The sequence below is a fragment of the Hyaena hyaena genome, unplaced genomic scaffold, assembly GCF_003009895.1.
Source record: "Hyaena hyaena isolate Hyena2069 unplaced genomic scaffold, ASM300989v1 scaffold_1040, whole genome shotgun sequence".
Lineage (NCBI taxonomy): Eukaryota > Metazoa > Chordata > Mammalia > Carnivora > Hyaenidae > Hyaena > Hyaena hyaena.
This window is the reverse complement of record NW_024081670.1, coordinates 240,307-265,371: the sequence shown is the minus strand read 5'-3', so window position 1 is coordinate 265,371 and position 25,065 is coordinate 240,307. Positions and strand designations below refer to the sequence as shown.

At 39.6% G+C, this 25,065-nt stretch overlaps 1 protein-coding gene across 2 annotated transcripts in view; it reads left to right on the top strand.

The window, feature by feature from the left end:
• The window catches only part of CRYBG3 (crystallin beta-gamma domain containing 3), a 112,503-nt gene extending 87,663 nt beyond the window's left edge, over window positions 1–24,840 (top strand). For both annotated transcript variants that reach the window (XM_039221995.1, XM_039221993.1), the window contains 6 exons: window positions 1,319–1,445; window positions 14,721–14,860; window positions 17,883–18,006; window positions 22,208–22,366; window positions 23,288–23,447; window positions 24,180–24,840. In XM_039221995.1, the coding sequence (XP_039077926.1) occupies window positions 1,319–1,445; window positions 14,721–14,860; window positions 17,883–18,006; window positions 22,208–22,366; window positions 23,288–23,447; window positions 24,180–24,268 (799 nt within the window). In that variant the 3' untranslated portion in view covers window positions 24,269–24,840. The remainder of the gene's footprint in view (window positions 1–1,318; window positions 1,446–14,720; window positions 14,861–17,882; window positions 18,007–22,207; window positions 22,367–23,287; window positions 23,448–24,179) is intronic.
• Window positions 24,841–25,065: the final 225 nt, after the last annotated feature.

Here is a 25,065-nt window from a genome sequence, read left to right as displayed (position 1 = left end):
ATTTTCTAACAAAGGGAAGTATTAAAGGTTTTCTGGAGGAAAGTGTTTTTTCCTGACACTAAAATCTGGGACAAATTAGTCATATTTGCTTTATGTAGTGAATATTCTGTCTGTCTGTCTGTCTGCCTGTCTCTCTCTCTCTCTCTCTCTGGGTGTGTGTGTGTAGTTTATCAAACTGCAGTTTTTTAAAGACTACAGAAACCCTGGCGGTTTCTGCTTAAGTACCTGGAGTACTTGGGAGACCTGGAGATTAAAGACCAGTTCCACCACTTTCTCAATATATAACCTTCAAATTAGATCATCTGTCTGAATCATTTTTCTCCTCAAGGAGGGATAACAGTACCTACCTCAAAGGATTCTTATGAGGGACAAATAAATGATGTACATGAAGGGCCTAACTCCATGCCTAACACATTGAAAACCTTTGATAAAATGCCTAATTACATAGAAGATAGGACAGTAAATTATAATGTTACAGAGCATATCTGTGGTTATCCTAAGTTAACCTGGCCTAGCAAGAGTACAGTTCTTATGGTCTTAAACTATAAGGCTAAAACTTAAACACACCAGAAGTGAGTAGAAATAGCTAATTCATTTCTTCCTTTAGCTCCTTCTTTTCAAAAGACATACGTCTTAACCAAGCTTCTGATGAGTGATATATTGAAGATAATTCACTATCAAAGATTCAAATGGGTTTCTTTTTAAAAATCTCCATTAGCTATCAGATGTACATGTGATAGATTTTATATACCGTTGTGTGATGTTAGGAGTCTAGTTTCTTTACTCCCCTAGACTGACATCAAGTTCATCATTTAAGTAAGAATACAAATTATTGTTTTTCCTAAAAGAGAAACAAGCAGTATTTTTCTAATCTGTTCAAGTACTTAATAATTACCGTAATCTGATCACCGTGTTTTGTACTTGGAGGTACTAAATGAAGCTAATGTCTTTAGTGTAAAGCTGACGTCTTGTTTCAGATTTCAATGATGTCATTTAACAGTTGAGGAGACCTTGGACAAATTACCTAACTTTTCTAATCCTTAGTTTTGTTGCCTATAAAAATAAGAATATGTTTCTGCTTCATCAAATTGAAGACACAGTGTGATAATATAGGTAAAGTACCTAGCACATGTCTAGCACGTGGTAAGCAGTCAGAAAATGATAGTGGTAAGCTGTTTCTTTAAACTGAAGCTGTGTCTTTGCTGCTGGTCAGCACCATGACTTTGTCCTTCTCCTTCCCTGGTTCCCACAGCATGGTGATGAGCCTGTGATATCAACTGATGTAATTTGACTGAATGTCTTATTGCTTGTTTTTAAGCTGGCTCCTATATTATCAAGAGGACGTTTCTGATAATCAGTGTGTATTAGAAGAAGGCCTCTATGCTGACCTTACTTCTTGTGGCTGCCCAACATCTAGAGTTAAATCCCTCAAGCCCATTGACTATGTAAGTACTTTCCTTGGTTACATAATTATAAGACTTGTTCTTGTCCAGTTTAATTACCATAAATGATGTGATATTGGAAGAAGTGATACACAGGTAAATATCAGTATGAATATTTATTCATGGACTGTAAAATTGAGATTCAGTCATTAAATCCAAAATGTAAGACTGATAATGTATACATATCAGATATATATATATATATATATATTTACATTATATATATATAAATATATATGTAATTTTTTTTTTAAACCAAGAGTTCAAAACTCAGGAACTAGAGTAATATGAATAGACCTAGGCTTAAATCTCAGTTTGATACTTTAACCATTTTGGATGACATTAGTAAAGTTACTCAGTTTCCTCATCTATGAAAAATAATAGTACTTCGTAAGGCTCCTGGGATATTGAATGAAATGATGCTCATAAAATGCCAAGCACATGGTGAGCAGTCATTAAATGTTAGCTATTAATTAGCTATAACTGTTAGTTTTAATTGTTGCAGCTGTTTAATAAAAATAATAACCTGATAATTTTATCCTACCAGATAAGTCACACGACAATTTGCTACTCAGATTTGTAATGTTACTTTAAGGCATAGGTCCCAATATGGCCACTGGTATTGATTTCAAACCTTTGTTTGGGGCAGCTAGGGATTTCCCATTACCCGGGTCACCTTGGAGACCCATATTTATAGAGTAAGTGGTTTCTTCTTTCTGTCCTGTTTGCTCAGAATTTTGAATGTGAGCAAAACAGGATCACTAGTCGGCAGCATCAGTTCCATGCTTGTAGGGTCTGGGCAGAGGAAGTAATGAGGATCTGGGATATTTTCAAGATATCTGATGATGATCATTCCCTTGGAGCATTTGGTCAAAGCTGAGATTCACACAGAGGTGAGATCATTTTAAGCCCTGCATAATGATATGAGTGACTGAGACCTTTGAACCAGAGCTGACTCCAGAGATGATGATCATCCTCAGAAACTTTGATCCCAGCCTAAGCAATATAGTCTTACTTCACAAGACATTCCTGGATAGAGTATTCTTGGTATCAGACTAAGAATAGAATCTTGGCTGAGGAACATAAGTAGAAACAGTCCTTGGTCTCTCCCAGTAGCAGTGTAGACACCAACTGGGAAAGACATAGGTGGCTACTGATTGAGACTTCCTGTTGTTGGACAAAAAACAGTGGGAAGAAAAAAATGCGGTCTGGTTAGTCTCTCCAGGTATCGATAAGGTTGAAAAAGACATTGAAAAGTAGTCCACATTCACTGGGAAAGGAATTTTCTTAGCACTTTTTAGGGGTCGAGCCAGCACACAGATACTTATTTTGTGTATGTAGTTCTATATATGAAGCACCATGTTGAAAGGATTTTGTAGGACTTCTAATTCAGTGAGCCAAACCAACTAAATTTTTAGGGAGTGAGTTTTAGAATCAGTCAGAATTAGTGAGTATTACTGTTTTTCTTTGAAGAGTTACAATTTTACGTTCATGAAGTCAAAAGTGAATAATTAAAATATGGAATGAAAATAGAAAGAAATGTTTTTAAATTTTACTGTGCAGTTGTGTGTCATTATTCTGGTTCCGTGGAACCCAAGCAGTATAGATGAAGGTGCCTCTTAGGAAGGACCTGACAGCTATAGCCTTTTCTCTCCAAGAACTGATGAAAAAGTATATCCAGTTTATGTACGGACAACACATTCATCTTAATGCTTTTACACGGTATGTTTTTAAATCTTTGAAAACTTTTTGTTGAGGATATATTTAGGCGGTAGTTTTGGTTTTGAAATGGAAAGGATGTGAAGTAAGGTGGGGCATCCCAGCAAAGACACCCAGAATGACCATGAAGAGGCCTTAACAGGTAACATTTCCTTGGTGAAGATCCACCATGCTTCACGCTGGTGGCCCTGACACCCTGAGTTGATCCCACCTAGGAGATTGATATGTGAACCATGTCAGTACAATAATCTGTAGGTGGATTCTCATGGCTAGAATGCTTGAGAATTCTGTTTTGAGCATTTTTCTCCCTCTCTAGAACATAGGAAAGTGAATTAGTCCTCAGAAGGTTATTTGTTGAGCATAAGATCTAGGTAAAATGAAGTAGGCATCTTGAGATTAGTTTACTCAGCTAACATTCCCCACAAAAGAGACTCCTGAAGGTCCTAGGTGTTCACATTCTCCAAATTCTGTGTTCTCTTTCCCTGGAAAATACTAGACACCTTCTACCTATCCTGCTTCTCTGATTCAGTCTGCATCTCCATTGCCCCTACCTTTTTCTTCAGATTTGTTAATGCCACTGTGTAAGCCACAGTTCAATGGGATTCTGGATTAAATCTGGAAAATGTTTCTGTCCAGTTGAGTTGACATGTTTATGGACTAACTTCTGTAGTTTGCTTTATTTAGTTACAACTGCAGAATTCTGAGGGTGTTGCCTGTAGTTAGCATTCCCAGACATGCTGTAAATTAATGCTAAAGTGTCATAATAGTCTAATATTGAAGAGTTTTAAGACTTCTCTTCATACAACATCAGTATGTTTTGCAGATGACAGTTTGCTCCAGGCTGATTTCTGTTTGTCCAGACATAAGTTACATTCTAGAAATCCATGGATAATTTGCAGTCATTTTACAATGAAAGGACCTTAGGAGCATATTTTATAGTTCTGCTTCTCACTGAGGTGATATCGGGAAAATCACTTAATTTATTTGTACCTCGGTTAACTCCTATGTAAAGAAGTTATTAGGTATTTTCAAATCTTTGGCAGCCTTTAGTTCTGTTGCAAATAAGCATCCTGGGTATATTTCTAATTGGGCATGCAAAACAATATATCCAGCGTTAGGACTCCTATGGTCTGAGGGAATAATATAATATATTAGCTTTCAATAAGGTTATGCCATATAACAGTCCCCAGAACAGTTGGTTAGGAGCTGGAGGTGAGTCAGGAACTTCTATAAATCCTTTAAGCATTGGCCCAGTAGTGTGTAGGGTGACCTTTTATTGCGTTTCCATGGGAGCAGCATTCTGCTCATTGCTTCTTTAGTGTCTCCATGGTGGCCTGGCATGGAAGTTGGCCTCCTTTGAAGTAATAATCCAATCCTGGCAGCTATAAGCAGGCAAAGCAAAAGAAACATTGTAACAAGAAGCTGTAGAAAAACTCCAAATGAAATTATAACTGTGATGACATAATAATATTAAGAGGTAGAATAAAAATTGGCAAGGCAGTGATTGATTCTGTGCAAGCATGCTGAATAAGGTACACAGCTATAAATGGTCAAAGACTAAATCCAGCCACAGAATGAGAGGAAGCAATGAGTTTATAAAGTGTGTAAGAGTTTGGTTAGTATTAAACTTTTCATCTGAATCCATATTTAGTTAATAGTTTTAACTGTTGTGTATAATTTAAAAATGCAAGCCAGTAAAACCCTGAAGACTAAGCATCGCATTTGGTAGTGAGACATTTGAAGCATTTCCCGTTAAATTTAGGCAGAAGACAAAAGTGTCTACTATCACCATTTCTATTCAACATTATTCTGGAGCCCCAAACACTTGAATAAGATCAAAACAAAACAAAAAACATATAAAGAAACAAAGTTGTCAAGAGTATATACAGATAAATTATTAGGCTTAATAGAAAGTTTTGAAAAGTTTCTGGATACGAGGTAAATGCCAGTGAAACTATAGGGTACGTAAGAATAAGTCAAACCGCAAGGCGAGTAAGTCCTTTATGGAGAAAATTTTAAAAACTTTATTGAAGGGCATAAAAGATGAAGAGATACAATATTTTATAGATTGAAATGACTTATTTTTTTTTTTTTTTTACAAATAGTTTATTGTCAAATTAGTTTCCACATGACACTCAGTGCTCATCCCCACAAGTGTCCTCCTCCATGCCCATCCCCCCTCCCCCCCACATCCATCAGTCCTCAGTTTTTGTCAGCATTCAAGAGTCTCTCATGGTTTGCCTCTCTCCCTTTCCCCCACTATTTCCCCCCTTCTTCTCCCCCTTGTTCCTCCGTCAAGTTCCTCCTAATCCTCCTATATGTGCAAACATATGATATTTGTCCTTCTCTGCCTGACTTATTTCGCTCAGCATAACCCCCTCAAGGTCCATCCATGTTGCTACACATGGCCAGACTTCATTGTTTCTCATTGCCATGTAGTATTCCATGGTATAGATAAACCACATCTTCTTGATCCATTTGTCCATTGATGGACACTTAGGCTCTTTCCATGTTTTAGCTATTGTGGAGAGTGCTGCTATGAACATTGGGGTACATGTGCTCCTATGCATCAGCATAGATTGAAATGACTTAATATGGTGAGGTTGTGGTCCTCTCCAAACTAATACAACTTCAGGCAAAATGCTTACAGAATCTTTTGCCTTCCTAGGAGAGGGTCTTTTTAGGGTGAGATGGTAAAACATGACAAGCTTATCCTAAATTTGGAAGATAGAGATCCAAAATAGCCAAGATACTTTTCTTTTCTTACTAAGAACAACAGACAAGGTCACTTGTCCTTCCAAATATATATTGCATTATATGCAGTAATTAAAATAGTGGGTATTGGTGCAAGGAGAGAAAACAGAACTGTGGAACAGGATAACATAGAAACTGACCTACATAAATAATGGAATTGGAAGGTGACCGAAGTAGATTACAATGGGGCTATTATGAACTATTAAATAAATGGATGTTGAGACAATTGGCTCTTTACATGGAAAAAGATAGAGTTAGAATCTTGCTTTACTCCACACATAAAAGTAAGTTCCAGATGGATTGTGGCAACCTAAATGTGAAAAACAAGCTTTAAAACTTAGGCTAGTTTCCATATTTTCTTCTCACAGTATTGGAGTAGAGTGGATTTAAAACAAAATGTACATGTCAATAACTGGGAAAAGGCAAGTGTATTCACTTCCTATTACTGCTCTAATAAATTTCCACAAACTTAGTGATTTTAAACAAAAAACCACATTCTAGAGTTCTAGAGATCAGAAGGTCTAAAATGGTCTTAGCATAGTAAAACTGTGGTGCTGGCAGGACTGCATTCCTTCTGGAAGATGCTAAAAGGAGAATTGGTTTCTTACCTTTTCCAGCTTCTTGGCCTCCTCAGCATTCCTTGGCTTATGGTCATTGTCTGTCTTCAAAGTGCATCACCCCAACTTCTCTCTGTCCTCTCTCCCTGATTGTCCTGCCTGCCTCTGATAAGGACCCTTGTGACTGTATTAGGCCTCTGTGAATAATCCAGACTAATATCCCCACCTCAAGATTTTTAACTCTTAGTCACATCTACAAAATCCCTTTTACCATATCAGGTAACCTATTCACAGGTTTCAGGGATCAGGATGTGGACACTTTGGGGGTTGGGTGGGGATGGGAGGTGTGGAGGTGGGGGAACATTTTTCAGCCTACTGCAGCAAGTCACAGACTGAGAGGCTATATTTGCAGCCCTTATAAAACCTGCAAAGGTTTAGTATACAGAATATAAAAAGAACTCTTAAATCAATTGAGAAAAAAGAAAAACCCATTTGAAAACTTAGTAAGCGGATGTGAATTAGAGAGTTCAGAGAAGAGAGAAAAATGGCTAAAGGATATGCAAAAAATGTTAAACCTCACTAGTGATCAAGTAAATGCCAAGTAAAAAAATAATTAGGTAACATTGCCTTACTTTAGATAGAAACATTTGAATGGTTTGGTGGCAGAGAAATGGAATTATTCATACACAGCTTGTGGAAGCCGTGTTAGTTATATGGGGGGGGAAGGGGGAAGGCAAGGCAGTGGAATAAGGATGTTTGTTGCAGTTTATTGATGGATGAAAAGGAGCCACAGCACCTCCATGTGAGGAAATGTAAGACAGTGGGTACAGTGAATGGAAGTTGAGTTCCATGTGTTACTAAAGGGTATTCTAGTAAGATACTTTCAATGAAATTTAAAAACAAAAGTTGCAGGGTTACATGGGTGGCTCAGTAAGTTGAATGTCGAACTCTTGGTTTCTGCTCAAGTCATGATCTCAAAGTTTGTGAGTTCAAGCCCCACATTGACAGCACTTGACAAGCACAGAGCCTGCTTGGGATTCTCTCTCAACCTCTCACTCTGCCCCTCCCCCACTCGTGTGTGCACACACAGTCTCTCTCTCTCTGTCTCTCTGTCTCTCTTTCAAAATACATAAACATTAGGGACGCCTGGGTGGCTCAGTCAGTTAAGCATCTGACTTCAGCTCAGGTCATGATCTCACGGTTAGGGAGTTGCAGTCCCACACTGGGCTCTGTGCTGACAGCTCAGAGCCTAGAGCCTGTTTCAGATTCTGTGTCTCCCTCTCTCTCAGTCCCCTTCCCGAATCACCCCTGTCTATGTCTCTCTCTCAAAAAAATAAACATTAAAAAATGTTTTTTAAATAAATGTTAACAAAATAAAAACAAAGGATGCACAACCATTAGTAAAGTATAAAAATACAAGCTGGAAGAAGTCATATCTTCAGCAAGGTGGTTACCTTTAGAAAGAAGATGTTCAAATTCAGCTGTACCTTTATGTACTTATAAAATCCAATACAAATACAATAAAATTTATTGCTTTGGGGTGTTGGGTACATAGTCTATCTGTATATTACTTATTTTTTTAATGTTTAGCTTCTTTTAAATAGGAAAAATAATTTTCTTAAAAAGCGGAGAGGGGAGACCAACTAGAAAGTAGATCTAGAAGGAGACTGATTTTGTAAACAAAATGATTTTGTAAACAAAATGAACACAGTTCTCTGTAGAGGATTATAGTTCACTGGTGAAGAGTTGGGTCTGGGAGCCCAACAGACCCTTACTTGTTTGCTGAGTGGCCCTGGGCAGGTTTCTGACTACCCTAAGCCTCAGCTTTCTCATCTAATAAAGTGCGAGGTTTAAACAAGCTAGGGCGTGTGCAGCCTTAGCTCATGATAAGCACTCAGTAACAGAGCTCATAGACAGTAATTAATATTGGTTAAGCAACATCAAGACTGCCATTGGCTTGGGAGGCTGAAAGTATTTATGTTTTTGTTTTTAATATGCCAAACTCAAAAGATTCCAGATTAGAGTCATATTAGAGATTTATGAGCCTTATGTTAATTTTCTATCATTTCACATAACTTTTTGCCAACACACTGTTAAGTATTGCTCTGGAATGGAATGGTTTTAGAGGTATGCATTTGGTTACTTTTCCTTGAATTCATTTTACTTGTACTTCATGTTTTGGCTAGCCATTGTTCATTTGGCAAAGATCGAGCTGAAGTGATGTTGTCAAGCTATGTGGATATGGCTGTTCTCATGGCTAATTGCTGAATATCTTGAAAAGTTTGTTATATTTAGAGTCTAACCAATTAATATAACCCTGAGGTACTGTTAACACCTTTTCCATATACATGGTGATTTGAAACTCAACTATACAGTTGCTCGAGTAAAGGTCTTTAGTATTTTTTCTAAGTCAAAAATCACTTGGATTCAAAAATTTTATCCAGTTATATTGAAGATGTGTTGACATAAATGTAGTCCTTCTAGCAGAATACTCTCACTAGGATCTCAGAACTTCAGATTCAGGTGACAGACACACTTTTGAAGCCAGAGAAGGGAGGTAAGAAATAGGAATCATATATATACATTGCCCATCTGAGCAAGTTGGAGTCAGGTACTCCAGACATTATCGCACATGGCAGTAGATATATTCACCATTAAAATTACCGGCATTTAGAATATGTTAGAGCCACAGTGTAGGGTTTAAGAACACAGCCTCTGGGGTCGTACTGTCTAGATTCAAATGCCAGCTCTTGTACTTACTGTGAGTGAACTGTGCCTTGATTCTTCATCTTTAAAGGGGGGATAAAAATAGCTCCCACATCAAAAGGTAGTTATGTGGATTAAATAAGGAAATAAGTTCACAGTCTGCTAATCTGAATATATTTGGAGATTTGGGATTTTTTTCCTATTTTAAACAGTGATCTGGTTCATATGTAGCATTTAAGGAAACACTCCGAAAGGGTTCTTGAGAGCACCCCATAATTAAACACATTCCTATTACTGTAGCAAATGTATTTATGGCTATACATATTGGAGAAATATTATAAGTAGCCCTCTACTTCTTCAAGTCAGATTTTGTTGTCAGTTGAATTAGGAAAAAAAAATTGGGGAGCTTAGAGCTTTCTGCATTTCAGAGCTATGGATAAGGGGGTTGTGGATGGAGGTATTTACATATAATGCCAGGAGCATATGAAGGTGCTGCATATGTTAATTAGAACTAGTATTGTCACTTAAAATATAGTTTAGTTGATGGGATGAGGTAGAGGTTTTTTCTTCTTAAAATTTATCTTATATAATCTGTTCAAGTATTCTTTTTCTTTCGTATTATGGTCTTCTTTTAGAAACTGATTTTTATCTGGCTTAAACTTAACCCAGCAGGAATGTCCTGTTACTGTTGACACCTAAGAAGAGCCTTTGGCCCCAAATGGTTGGCCGTCTTGTAACCATGTCAACATGGACTGAGGCCAAGACATTTGTAGAGCTCAAATTGTAGTTAAACTCTGGTGTTTTCTGGTGTCCTTGGAAAGTTTAGGTTATTCTCTCATCTGCAGTTTTGAGGACTATTAATAGTTTATATTCTTACTTTCATATCTGGAAAATGTATCAGAAAAATAGGACTTTGAAGTAGTTCTTCAGCATTCTTTATTTCTGAACGATTAGCTATCTACCACCTTCCACCATTCTGTCCACATTAGCACTTACGTTTACCTTCGTAACCTTTAAGTATATTTATAAATCAAGCACATCTATAAGTACATTTAAAAATTAAAATCATTTAAACAATTTAAAGAGCGAAAGATCAAGTTAAAAATAGATCAAACCTCTAGAGCGTGGATGACTGTGAGTGTAGAGACAGTAGATGCTCTTAAATGAGAAGTCTCGTCAATGGGACCACTTGGTGATAGCCCATTGCTGTTAGTGGAGCAACAGGCTGTTTTTACTGACTTACATAAACTCATTAAACATACTGTCTCCATCATTCTCTACAATTTTGTTCTCTGTCTCCCTTCATCATCGTTTTAAAATCATATTTTGTGATCCCCTGCTCTGCATTTTACATAGTTTCCCAAAGATAAATTTCTAGATTCAGAATTGCCATTGGAGAGTGAATTTGATGCAGTTTGAGGGATAATGACAATCTTTTTAAAAGTGTGTTTGTGGGGTGCCTGGGTGGCTCAGTCGCTTAAGCGTCTGACTTTGGCTCAGGTTATGATCTTGCGGTTTGTGGGTTTGAGCCCTGCAAAGGCTCTGTGCTGACAGCCAGCTCAGAGCCTGGAGCCTGCTTCAGATTCTGTATCTCCCTCTTTTATCCTCCCCTGCTCAGACTGTTTCTTTCTCTCTCTCTCCCTCTCTCTCTTTCTCTCTCACTCTCTCTCTCTCTCTCTCTCAGAAATAGAACATTAAAAGAATTTTAATAAATAAAAAATAAAAATGTTTTTGTATGCATCTTGCAAAAGGAGGAAGAAAAATATACACAGGTCCTATTAGAATAATGTTTAGCATTTAAATTACATTCTTCTAGTAAGCTTTTAATTTTTTTCCCTCTTGGGTTTAAAACAGTTACAGTATGTCAGCCTTAAAGGCCTTTAATAGAGGTATCTGCCATTCTACTTCATCATACTCCTCACTGGGGAGAATGTTGCTAACAGTTGACTGTGAGCCCTGTCTGGGCTTCTTGCCTGGCTGCCCTTCCTTACTAGTTAGTAACTCAACCAGAAGAGATACAAAGAAGTAAGCTGAAATGCTTTTTTAAAAGCATAAGGGTAAAGACGTTGGAGAAAGTCCAACAACAAAGGCAGAGGCTTATCTGTGGATTTTGATTGTCATTGTCCATCTTTAGTTACCAGTTTTAGTGGGTAATTTAGAATCTGCTATTTTTACCTGCTGTTCTGGACTCCTGTAAGGACATGTCTTCTATAAACTGTTGGGCTGCTTCCAGTTTTTATTTTGCAGATAGCAGAAGAGGTGCTGAATCTTACCTGTAGTCACTCAGGAACTAGAGATGAAGCTGTATTCCTGACCCAGTTTATGGTATTTGCTGAAGGAAAGTCAGTGCTCCTGGATAGCCCTTGAAGGCTTACCTTACTGTCTCACTGCACACAGTGATTGTGACGGTCTGTCTCATCCAGTATCCTCTAATCCCTTAATCTGTACTGTCCATTACCATACACTAGCCACATGTCATTATTTCTTATTTATTTATGATATTTATAATATATTTATATTTAATATTTACTTAAGGCAAATTCAGTCCCTTGGTCACACAAGCCACATTTCAAATGCTCAGTGACCAGATGTGGCTGGTAAGTACAGATATGCAGCAAGTTCTGTTGGACAGTGCTTCATACCTTCCTTCATCAGCAGGTAACCTTTGCCGCATAATGCAAAGAGAAGATAACTCACACATTTACCAACTTTACAAACCTGGAAATTTCTTTGGCATTCTTTTTCTGTCTTTCCTTGTATTTCAGAGGAAGCATAGTTCATCCTTTCAAAGTGATCTTTCCCCTCATGGACTGATTCCTATTCAGAGGTCCTGACCTGATGGGAAACAGTGGATTGGACGTCTCATTCCTTCCTTAGAACCATCCCTCTTGTCTTACATTGTTGAGCTTTTACTATCTTGCTTTTTCCCATCTACCATTTCTATTTGCTTCACTCATGTTGTCTGATAGATTTCCTGAGGTCCATTTAAAGAAAAATGCAGGGGTGCCTGGGTGGCTCAGTCAGTTAAGCATCTGACTTGGTTTTTCTTCAGGTCATGATCTCATGGTTTATGAGTTCGACTCCCACCTGAGCTAACAATGCAGAGCCTGCTTGGGATTCTCTCTCTCTGCCTCTCCTTCTCTCTCTGCCCATCCCCTACTTGTATGCCCCCCCCCAATAAAAAAAAGAAAAAGAACATATACATGCAAAATGTGCATAATAATCACCAATTTAAATTTTTGAGGGGCACCTCAGTGGCTCAGGTTAAGTGTCTTGACTTCAGCTCAGGTTATGATCTTATGGTTCGTCAGTTCGAGTCCTGTGTTGGGCTCTGTGCTTATGGTTCAGAGCCTGGAGCCTGTTTCAGATTCTGTGTCTCCCTCTCTCTCTGCCCATTCCCCACTCACACTCTGCCTCTCAAAAATGAATAGACATTAAAAAAAGAAACATTAAAAAATTAAATTTTTGAATTAATAATACTTCAGAAGTCAAAAAGTACAAAAGGCATGTAGTCAGAACCTTGGCTCCTACTTGTGTCCTTCATCTTTCAGGTCCTATTCTAATGGGTAGTCATGGAGCAGTTTCTTTCTTTTTTTTTTTTTTTAAAGAAATTGTTCATGTGTACACGTGCACCTTATATGTAGGCATGTGCATAAGTTTTCCCTTTTCTGCACAAGTGGAAGCAGAATAAGTGTGCTATTCCACATTACTCTTCACTGTATTTGCCTCTAAGGAATATATCTTGGAGATCTTTCATAAAGATCTCCTTATTCTTTTTTACAGCTGCATTTCTCTATGAATGTACCATAACTTAGGCAGTCTCCTTTTGATGGGTATTTAAGTTGTTCCATGTCCTTTGTTATTCCAGACACTGCTGCAAAGAATAGTGCTTTCATAATTCATCTTGCTCTTACACAAAGTCATTTGTTTATTTACTGTTCTTTGAACATCGACATTCCCTGCTTCTAGTGCTCTGCCTCTCATGTACCAATTACAGATCCTTTCCTAGGCCCCTGTCCAGAATCCTTCAAGGACTCTCCATTGGCAATAAATCTGTCTCTGCCCTGTCAGTGGCAAGGAGAAGCAGACAATTCAATACCTCCTAGCAAACAGTGGGGGTACTTGACAGTTTCCTGTTGGCCTCTGTTCTAGCCATATGGATCTATTTGCTGTTCCCTTAACATGTTCCATGCATTTCTGTCTCCCTTCCTTCATATAGAGTGCCTTCCGTCTGTTCTCTCTGGGCCTGTCCAAATCCATGGCATCCTTTTTTTTTTTTTTTTTAATATTTTTATTTATTTCTAGGAGAGAGAGAGAGACAGCCTGAGCAGGGGAGGGTCAGAGAGAGAGACACACAGACTCTGAAACAGGCTCCAGACTCTGAGCTGGCAGTCAGCACAGAGCCCGACGCGGGGCTCGAACCCATGAACCGCGAGATCATGACCTAAGCGAAAGTCGGATGCTTAACCGACTAAGCCACCCAGGCGCCCCTTCCATGGCATTCTTGAAGACTGAGTTCACATACCACAGCATCCACCTCTGTGAAGCTTCCTTCACCCCTGCTCCCTTCTGCTAAAAACGCATCACGTCTTCTAGATTCTGAGAACTTTCACAGGGCATATCCTTTTTCTACCCTGGATTACATTTCAATATCTGTGCCATTCTCCAAATTTAGTTATTAGTTAGTAATGCCCCAAACATAAGGATGGTACCTTGCTTTGTCTTCTCATCCCTGAAGAGTCCTGTAGCATGGTGACTTGCATATACCAATGAGTGAAAAAAAGCAAAATTGGTTCTGTTTTTCTCTGATACAAGGGGTTGGGGAATACTTAGATTGAATGTAGAAATCACTCCTGCCCCTGTGCATTCTGGGTTTTTGTTGTTATTAAATTAAAAATGCCTTTTTCTTGGGTGCCTGGGAGGCTCAGTTGCTTCAGCATCTGACTCTTGATTTCAAGCCAGGGCATGATCTTGCAGACATGGAATTGAGAGACCCATGTTGGGCTCCTTGCTAAGTGTGGAGACGGCTTGAGATTCTCTCTCCCTCTGCCCCTCTCCCCATTCTCTCTTCTTTCTCTTTCAAAAAAAGAAAACAGAATGCCTTTTTCTTCCTCCTAAGAATGTGTTTAAGAGCGTGAAGCCATCAAGTGTTGTGTTCTCGGTGACTGCTCCTGTGACTTTCTGGGGAAAGGAGAGTGCCATTCCATTCCATGTTTATCCTGTTACCAGCTGAAAGCATTGACAGGACCAAAGTGTCCCTATTACAGCACAACCAGACCTTAATTGGAACCAAGTGTCCATTTTCATTATGAGACTAAGATTGCTGTTCTGAAACTTCAATTTTAATTTATTAAAAAGCAAACAAAAATGAGTAAAATTTAGTCTCACCTGTGCAGTTTTGACTATAATATCATTAGAGGGTGGAGCAGTAAACTGTATACATTCGAGATTACAGTGGATCCAGGGTGCCCCGTGTTCTGACTGGGAGGTCACTGGAGTATGGCCACCTATGTGGTGATGCTTTCTCTTTTTTTGCTGTTAGGTTTTTGAAGAACCCTCCATTAGCCTTTTTGCTCTGGAACACTGTGAAGGAAGAGAGTTACATCTAGAAGAGGCTGTGAACTCTGTTCTGAACAAGGACCTGCACTTCTACACCCAGTCTGTATGGGTAAAAAGTGGACTGTAAGTATGGGACAGAGGTTTGGCCTGGTTCACTTACTGTTTTAGGAGAGAGCTGCACAGTTGCTTTTTTCTTTTTTTCTTTTTTGTTTTAATGTTCATTTATTTTCGAGAGAGTGAGCACCAGCACGGGAGGCAGAGAGAGAAGGGAAGAGAGAATTCCAGGCAGGCTCTATACTGTCAGTGCAGAGCTTCATGTAGGGCTTGAATTTATGACTGTGAGGTGCTGACCTCAGCTGAAATCAAGAGTTGGATGCTCAACCGAGCCACCCAGGCGCCCCAACAATAGTTGCTTTTTATTTCTCCACTGCTATCGTTGTGTGGTCTGAAGATGCTATTACTCCTCTCTCTAAATGCAATGAGAGTAGTTTCTGTTTACATGAGATAAGGCTGTGGACTAACTCCAGTAAATAGTAGCATGCAGCAGTCTTGGGGAAGAGCCCTTTGGGACAGAAGGGCCGCCATGTGTTGAGAGCATGTGTCTTAGAGGAGGTAGACCAGATGGCCTTGACCGGTTGAGACCACTACTGGCCCAAGACAGCCGACCGTTCATCAGACTGGAAATGTGGTATTGTATTTTGATTTGATGTCCTCTGTGTTCTAGAGCTTTCTCTCCAGGGGACTTACTTTCATGCTGAATGTGCTGGTGGACCTACCACCCACCAGTGTTGCTGTCCATTCAGGTTGTTGGGCTGGATCCCGGTTGTGTGGGGCCTACACTTACACAATCTGGGAGACTACTTTAAGAAAAGGAATGAAAAATGACAGATACATAAATTAGGTATGAACTTGCATATTTATTTAGAACAGAAATGGTAAGAGGCCTGCCGGTGAGAGGCTCAGAGGTTGAGGCCTGAAGGCTTCCCGGGAGATCTGCCTCTCAGGGCCTACCTGGAGAGTGGCACGTAAGCTGCCCCTCCTCCTGCCCTGTTGCTGTTTTGGTACCAAAAGTGAACTAAAAGAACACACATAGCTCTCGATGATTAATATAAAGATGATTGTTTTTATTTCCTATGACTTTTAAATTGTGTGTTAATAAACTCTGCTTATTTAAATATCTGGGGATAACATAAGAGAGAGCCAAGAATATAAGTTGATTTGAAAATTAAGTCAACTATTATAAATGGCTTTTGAATACTCCCATATAAGACAATTTAATTTTTCTTCTTCAAAGCATTTGACATTGGTGTTTCTTAACCATAAATTGACTTACTCTGCATAATAATCCCCATACTATATACTGGTATATCATTTACCACTTAACTAAGTCTTTTGAATTCTACATCCTGTGATATAGGACTTTCACAGAATTTTTACACTTTTCTTTACATTCCTAAGTGGAACTGATAATTACTGACTCACCTGTTGTAATTTCTTAAAATTTCTTATTTCAGTCTTTTGTAGAAAGCTGGTGCTATTTTACCTTGACATTATGTCTTCTCTTTAGCTTATTATCTACCTACCTCCCTGTTCTGGATTCTCTATGAGAGAATGAGTACACAGAGTAAGGAATAGAGAATGCGGTCTGAAGGGTTTCCTGTGCTGCAAATGGCTGAGAACAGGACTGAATGCACAGGCCGCTGCCCTGTTGACGCCTTTTTTGTTTTGTTTCACTTGATCCCTGTGTTATCCCATATCTCCAATTAGTCAAGCTTCTATGCTTTTCAGCCATAGAATCCATTGAGATTAATATGTGTTGAGGTGTAGTTTATTCAAGTCTTGCCTTATAACTGAAACTTCCCTGCCTCTTTAGAAAGTCTGCACAGCTGGAGAGGTAGATGAGCCTCTCCATAGTTCAGATTTGTGTAGGCAAGAAGGGGCAGAGGAAGGTCAAACATCCTATTTATCTCTCCATGAAAAATCAGGCCAAGCCTGACCCTGATTGTGGGGAGCAGAGTGCTTTGTTTGAACCGGGCAAGGTAGCCACCTCATCTTCCATGCTTTTTTTCTGAAAGCCCTGTTCGTGGTGACCTCGAGTCCTGAGAATTTCAGATCTTCTTGGCAATCCCAGTTTTAATTTTTTTTTTAATGTTTTATTTATTTCTAGGAGAGAGAGAGAGAGACAGCGTGAGCAGGGGAGGGTCAGAGAGAGAGTGAGTCACAGATTCTGAATCATGCTCCAGGCTCTGAGCTGGCAGTCAGCACAGAGCCCGATGCGGGGCTCGAACCCACAAACCGCGAGATCATGACCCAAGCGAAAGTCGGACGCTCAACCGACTAAGCCATCCAGGCGCCCCTTGGCAATCCCAGTTTATTATAACCCTGAGCTAGTTCAGCTAAATCAGGGCTCAGCAAACTTCTGTAAAGGACCAGATGATGATTTCAGTTGGCCATCCTGAGTCACAACTATTCACCATGCCGTTGTGGAGTAAAAGTACCTAGTGTAAGTCAATAAAAGAAGGAATGCAGCCACTTAAGTCTTGAGACTCCCCTCAAGGTTCTGAATATTTCTATATGCTTTAACTTGGCCCAAGTTGGAGGCCCTAAGGGTACTGAAAAGGATTTGCAACAGAGCTGGGCCTGAAAGCAAGACAGTGGATTTCTATAGATAATTTTCAGTTGCCCTAGATGGCCTTGGAGAAGTTGTAGAAGGAGTGTGCCTGGGAGGTCCCTGGAACCGCCTAGAGAGGCCCTGAAGGACACCTGGCAATGACCCTACGCATGGGAGAGTAGCCTAGTGTGCGTAACTGGTGACAGGGAGAGGCTGTGGTCTGTCTTTGAATGTTAAACTGTTACCAAAAACAGACAACATCAAAGAAACACAGAATTTTAGACCCAGAGGGAACCTTGTTTTAGAAGGAAACCAGAATCCTAAGTGGAATGCAAACCTTCTGAGCCCAGTGCAAGGCCTTTCTCCTAGTCCCTCCTGCCCTCTGTTAAAAAAGTGTTACACATATTTTCTTACAAGATCTACAAACCTAGAAGTTTTAGAGAATGAATCTTGTATACAAGATGGTGTTTTTGATAAGAGATTGCTTTTTGTTTTTAAGTACTCTTAAAACTTTTTTTCCCTGCTTTTATGTAGGTGGATAGCTTATGAAGGATCTAATTTCTTAGGAAAACAGATCCTACTCGAGCCTAATGAGATCCCAAATTGGACAGCATTCAGCGGATGGAAGACAATTGGTTCCCTCCGTCCTATGAAGCAGGTAAGGAGAAAAGAAAAAAAACCCATAAGATCCAAAATAGCCTGATTTTCTAGTAGAAATGTCATGAACCACAGCGTCTGAAATATTGACCATTTAGTTTTTGACATTTATGTTACAAGGGGATCAAATCAGGATGAGGAATCTTGTATGTTAACTGATTGATTACATTGTCTAAGGTGAATGTTGGATTTTGGGTTTGAGTCCACAGTCTTACTGACCTTGTTGACCTTTCATGGAAAAATAAGTATCATGAGGTCTTCTGTGAAAAAATCAAAGGAAACCATGAAGTCAGAGACTGCCCTAGTTTTACTTTCTAAGTACTTGGACGTTTTCCCTTACTTAATAAAACTCAGGATGGATGTTGGCAACTTAACTAAAATAGTATTTATTACACACCTACTGCTTCTGTTCAAAAGCCTCCCACTGCACTGCCCTTGGGATGCGATCTGATCCCATCAATGTGCCTATGTGATCTGGTGCCCCTTGCTTCTCCAGCAACTTCTGTCACTGGTCTCCTCCTTCCTCACATGGGGCTGTGAATAGACACCAATGTACAGAGTCTTTCCTACTCAGGCTCTTAACACAGGCTGTGCCCTCGGTTTGGAAGTCTCTCCCCTCATTCTTTGCCTGGCTAGTTCTACTACTCCTCCTAAATTTAAGTGTCAGGTCTTCCAGCATGCCTCTCTCATAATTCAGCATGCCTAATTTAGATCCTAAATGACCTGGTTCTTTTTCTGCGAGACACTGCATGTGGTTTGTAAGTGCAGTTGTGGTCAGACTGGGCACATTCCTACTCTGCTGCACACCCCAGGAAGCCAAGGTCTCTGCAAGGTGTGCTCACTGCTCTGCCCTTTGTATCTGTCACAGAGGCTGGCACATTGTAGGAATTCAGGGACTGTCTAAAGAAGGAATGAATGTATAAATGGATGAATGAATGTTTGACATTATGCTAAGAATTGTGGAAGATTTAGAGAGTGGATATGATCTCTGATTTTATTGAAGTTTAACATGTTTGTTGGGTTAAAACAAGTCCAACTCAAAACAGTAACATAAAATGGAAAACAGTGTATAACCATCAAAAAGCCACAGGCAATGCCTGGGTCACAGAAAGGAAATACGAGCATGTGTGGAGCCATGGGAGGTTTCACAGAAGGTGGCAAACCCAAGCCAGGGGATCAGGTGCGATGGTCAGTGGTTATGTCATTTGACTTCTAATTTGAAAGTCTTCTCACTTGATGCCAACAACAAGCCCTTTCAGGTAGGAGTTGTTATTCCCGTTTTCCAGATGGGAAAATAAAGGTCAGAGAGGTAAAGCAAATTGGCAAAAGTCCTCCAACGATCAGAACCAGGATTTGAACCCAGATTTATTTTCTAAAATTTGTGTTGAGCAACCACACACTTAACTTCTCCAAAGTAAGATCAATATTTGCAGAGTCACCATATATCCCAGGCACTGGGCTGAGGGTGGCATAGTGGATAGAAGTTCTGAGGCTCTGATGTTCAGATTGGACATATTAAGTGTTAAATAAATGGTAGCCAGTAAAAAATTAACCTAAGTGGTCTTGCTGTCCCTTTCTCACACACACTCACACACACACACACACACACACACACTCCCACTACTCTCTGGCTCTGTTGGTTCAAATCCTGGCTGTGCCACTGGTAAGCACTGTGACTTCCGGTGAGTCACTTCACTTTCTGGCACCTTAGATTCCTCTCTGATGAAACAGTGATCCCATTGCTCACCTCTCAGGATTGTTGTGAGGATTAAATAAGAAGATGTATATAAAAAGCCTGACAAAACATCTGGCTTACATTACTGTGGGAACACATTTATTTTGAAAGTTCATTATTCACAGTGTCTCTTGAGAGAATCAGAAATTGCTCTTCTGAGTGACTCCAAACATGAGCAGGCTTTCCTGGCAAAGAGTTTGTGGTACAGGATTTCATGAACTTCACATCTCGCTTATTCCTCACTCTGGTCATATATATGAGATGGTGGGTAATCCCACTGAAAACCTTGGGAAAAGGCAAGGCAGAAATGGGAATTCAGTTTAGCTTTTACCAACTGTATAATAATTCTCAATCCTATGTTCTTAGGAACTTTAGAGGCTAACCTAGACACTAAGACTACTCCCTCACTTGTGAAAGGTAGCTCCTTACTGGAGAAGGAGGTCTCTGATTGTTCAGGGTCCTGAGATAAAGAAGAGCGAGAACAATATCCTCTAATTTCACAGAAAAGATTTTGACAGTTAACACTGTGTTGTTATTGCATTGTGCTTTAGGAACCGTCGGATTCCTATTCTAGTTTAATAATCAATTTTAAAAATAATATTTTTCTAGATTATTTTGCCTTTGTTTACTTAGGCTACAGCTTTAAACCCCAGCAAAGGAACTCGGGGTTTCTAAAACAGTATTATGGTCATTTCATTTTTGGTAAGGCTCTTGGTATTACTATATAGTTCATCTTCTTGTTGGGAAATTCAGGAATAATTAAAATGCAATCCTCTTTGAGTTTGGGAATTAGGAAGTCACTAAGGCACTTATAATGCATATCACTATTTTAAAGTATAATTACAGAAGAGCCAGACCACAAGTGTGTAGTAAGGGTAATTAGTACTTTGCTCAAGTTAATTGATTAAAACTGTGATGCTTGGTCCTAACATAATTGGAATTGTGTCCTCTGTGAAGGTCGCCCCTCATACCTGTTGTTTTCTGTGTGCAAGGTAAAGAAACGAGTAAAGCTGTACTGAACCCTCAAGAATTAATAATTGGCAGTGGGAGACTTACAGAATTATGTAATTCCTGTACTTATTATCAACCACAAATACTTAGTACATTGTCATTATGAATGTGAAAGTAGTGTGCTGAAACATTTAAAACATTTTGCCTAGTAGAGTCTTTTTTACCTACTTTAAATTACCAGATAAAAATGCGTCCTTCTACTCGCTTAAGTACTCAGAATGTTTATTTCCTTAGAAAGGCCAAACATGGCAGCAATATACCAAATTCAACTGGCTTTCAGTTGATCTAAGTTTCAGTCAGAATAGTCGAAGAGGCTTACAATGATACATTGTTGCATTTATCTTGCACTTAGGTTTCTCAGAGCTGAAATGCTTCCATATTCAATAGATGGTTTGTTCTTATTTAGCAAAGTTCTCATTGAGGTGTCAGCGTATGACCCAAGGTGGGGATGTGGAGTGTCTTGTATTTTATTTCATTAAGGCAGGAGGCCTATGGCTGAAAGAATGGTTTCTGGGGAGTTTCCATCCTATGCTGTATCTTTTCCTCTTCTGACTTAATTCACACTGCCACCTTCTCTTATTCTCTGTGTCTGAGGGTAATTAGTACATTTAAGCAAACCTTAGAGCATCTTGGTTAAGAGGGACAGTTTTGGTGAAGGCCAGCCTGGCTTCTGCACATCTATGTTAACTTTGTAAACTTTGGCTCATCATTGTACTTTCTTAAAGGGTTCTTCTGGTTATTAACATAGACAGATAACACAATGGCCCAGCGAGCATTTAGCACACTGCTTGACATATACTAAGCTCTCAATCAATATTATCTAGGTAAGTCCTAGATTTACTGTTGCATTTGAAAACTCTGTCTTCCAGGCTTAGGGGATAAAGTTCTTGAATACCTACACACTGATTAAACATACATGGTCTCTTCCCTTAAAGTGTAAAGGTCCACAAAGTATAAATTAAACAGACATTACGACAGCTGCTCAGGCCCTCAGCTACCTGGGTTTTTCAAGACTTTTCACAGCAGACATTTGGCACTTAACAGTAGCTCAAACACTAGGTCTCACGATTGCAGTGTTTGCTAAGTTGTTGGGAGAGCCTTGGAGGTGGGCAGCGTCTTCCCCTTCCTCTCCCCACACGGATGGGACACCCTGGTTCCTGAATGAAACTCAGCAAGTCCAGCATGTTTCACTGCCCCTTGACATGTGGCATTTTAGTGAAGGAAACCGTTACCTTTCACCTTTCCAAAAGCGCATTGTTTAGAAGAAAAGCGTTCAGTGACCTGAGATCTTTCAGTAGAAAAACAGTAACTTAAACATACTGACTCAAGGGAGGAAGAGTGCAAGTGAATACATAAGCTGGATTCCGTCACTGCCTGCCTCCCAAGCCGTCCTCTGGAAGGCTTGATTTCCAGGTTCACAAGGTTTCTTCCTAATTGGCGGTCTCTCCCGTGCTAGCCTGCAGTGTACATCAGAATAAAGAACCGGGCCCAGGACGAGTATCTGACCGTCACCGGCAATGTCGCTGACACAAGGGCAACATCTGTGTGCATTTCTCCCTACAGCGGCAAGACCACTCAGATCTGGCACTACTGTCGAGGGCTCTTCAAGTCCAAGGTAACCACCCCACTGAAAGTGCGCCCTGCCTTTTGGCCTTTGTTTTGTTTTGTTTTGTTTTTCCTCTTGGAAACCAGAATCTTGCCAAATCAAATGGCATTATAAAATAATCCAACTTCCTAGAAAGTTAGTTGCAGGATTATACAAATATTGTGATGTATATTACTAAGGTTTTTCAGTGAAAGGGATTTAGAAACTGAATTTTCTAGATGGAAAAATTCTCTATTTGAAGTTAAAAACTAAGGTAGGTGGATATGCCTAAATGACGTTCCAAAACCGCTGGATCCAACTGGACATAAGGCTTTTGTGACACATCCCTTACTGTGGCCCAGGTAAAATCAGCTGTCCTTCTGATTCTGATCATGTTGAAACTTCCACTTTCAAATACACAGGGAAGCAGTAGTACACGAAGTTGTTACTGGAGAAAGCTTAGAAAAGTAAAGTTTACATTTGTGACGCTCCATTACATTTGATGCTCTGGGGAATAGGACACCAGTTTTATTATGTCACCGATGGATTATCCACCCTTTTCTCATCAACAAAAATGAAAAGCACTTAAGAGTAATTATCGTATGGCTATCTAGCTCATCACCCGATGCTCTTATAGGAAAACCAAGCTCCACTGACCTGATACGTTTATGCTAATAAACATTTAATTGTAATGCAGCAAACCTTCATTGACCATCTGTTGTCAGATGCAGATATCCTTTTAAAAACGAGCACCTCAACTTCAGTAGATCTATTTCTGTACCACTCATCTCCTTCTCTCAGCTGTAAAGAAGACTTAAAAAGTTAGTGGAATTATAATTATGCTATAGGGTCTTCTTTTCTAGATGAGAGTCGTGTAAAGAAAAGGGACCCACCCCGTTCACTTGATTCGCACTAACACGGTACTGCCACTTTGCTTCCTAACCCTCTTAGGCCAGTGATACATGCCTCGATGTGATTGGTGGTCGGGACATACCTGGAGCTAAAGTGGCTCTATGGACCGAACATGGACAGTTCCGGCAGAAGTGGAGGCTGAACAGAAATGGAACCATCAGCTCCTATCTCAGTGATCAGCTTGTCCTTGATGTTAAAGGTGGGCCTTTGAACAAACCCACAGGACAAACATTCTATGTCCCTGGATATAATTTAAATTCCAAACCTCCTCCTGGGTAAAAGAAATACTAAGTTATTTCTAATTATTCTTGGAAAGAGAGAATGCTGTTTTAATGAACAAAACAATTCGCTACTTGGATCAAGTAGGAAAAGCCTAAGGACAAACCTTAGAAGGTTTTTGTACATTAGTATAGTTGTAAAATTCTCATTTGCTACATGATCTTTGAGAACAATTGTAAATTGATAAAAGCTTCATCAACTAGAAAATGTCCTGTTTCTTAGAAAGAAACCTTTTTTGCCATGAATTGCTGTAGTCCTTAAAAACCTTCAGTTAAAATTGATGGTATTGTTTAAGCTAGTTTTTAAATTCAGCAAGGTCCAGGCTGTTGCTTTAACTGGCTGAGTCATAGCCACGGTCAGTGGACGTTCAGCCAGAGCTGCCTCCAACCGAGCACTTTGTTGTTCAGAATTGCTTTGTTAGGGCACACTGCTTTTGCAGTCAATTTATACCCCTTATGTTTTCAATTTGAGTCATGATAAGGTCCGTCCTATTTGAGGTTGTTAACAGCTAAGCTGGTTTAAACTCAGTTTTCCATTTCAGGCTGCTCTGTAAAATCAAGTACTAGTCTACCACACAATGGACAGAATAAAAGCCTGTGAACATTGTTAAGCACCCGTATGAACAAATAATCTTTTGGAATTTCTATTTTAGGAGGAAATTATTATGACAAGACTCATGTAATTGTAAATCAACCCCTGGAGGGAGAAGAAACACAGAAATGGGACATTGAAATATTGTGAGAATCGGGAACATCTCGAGAAAGCAAAGGAAGAAGGAACCTCACCTCCCATGGTGAGGAATCTCCTTTTCCTCGCGCTTCTCCATTACTGAGCAGAATGTTTTCTCCCAGGTTCCAAACAGTTGCTCTTAACCATGGAAAGGCTCAGAGTATTCTTGCTGGTGGTTCAGTGTTCCTATGAAGAACACAATGTGATTTCTGCGAAAGGTTCTATTCCTGCTTGATGTCCAGTTTTGGTGAGCAGGCTTCCTTAAGTGTGTGTTTTCTCTCCTGTTATCCTACTAGATGGGTGTGTGAGTGCTGAGCACAGGGAAACAAATTCCTTTAGGTCAAGTCATACTTTTGCAAGAATGTAACTTTTTTAGCAATACCTGAAAATGTATTTAATAAACCTTCCTATTAAGCTGCTGTTTAGATAAGCCTTAACGGTTCTTCTCTTTTGAAGCTTTTATAACAGAAGCACCGTAAGTATTCATGCTTGTAACTGACCCCAGAGAAGGACCTCAGCTTTGTTAGGAAAAAGGCTCAAGTACTAGCATATTTTCTGTGGCTAAACTAAAAAAAAAAAAAAAAGGCACAAATAACCTGTGGCCATCCTTCTACTCTGTTAGTAACATACCCTTCCGGATGGCAAGACTCGAACCAGTCCTGGTGCTGAGGCCTCATCCTAGATTCTGCCTGATCTGCCCTCGAGTTTTTAGACACATTTCTCTTTGCTGATGTAAATTTCAAATGTTCAAGTGAAAACCCAAATAGTATTTGAGCCTTGACTCTACCATTTTATTTAATAAGATGACA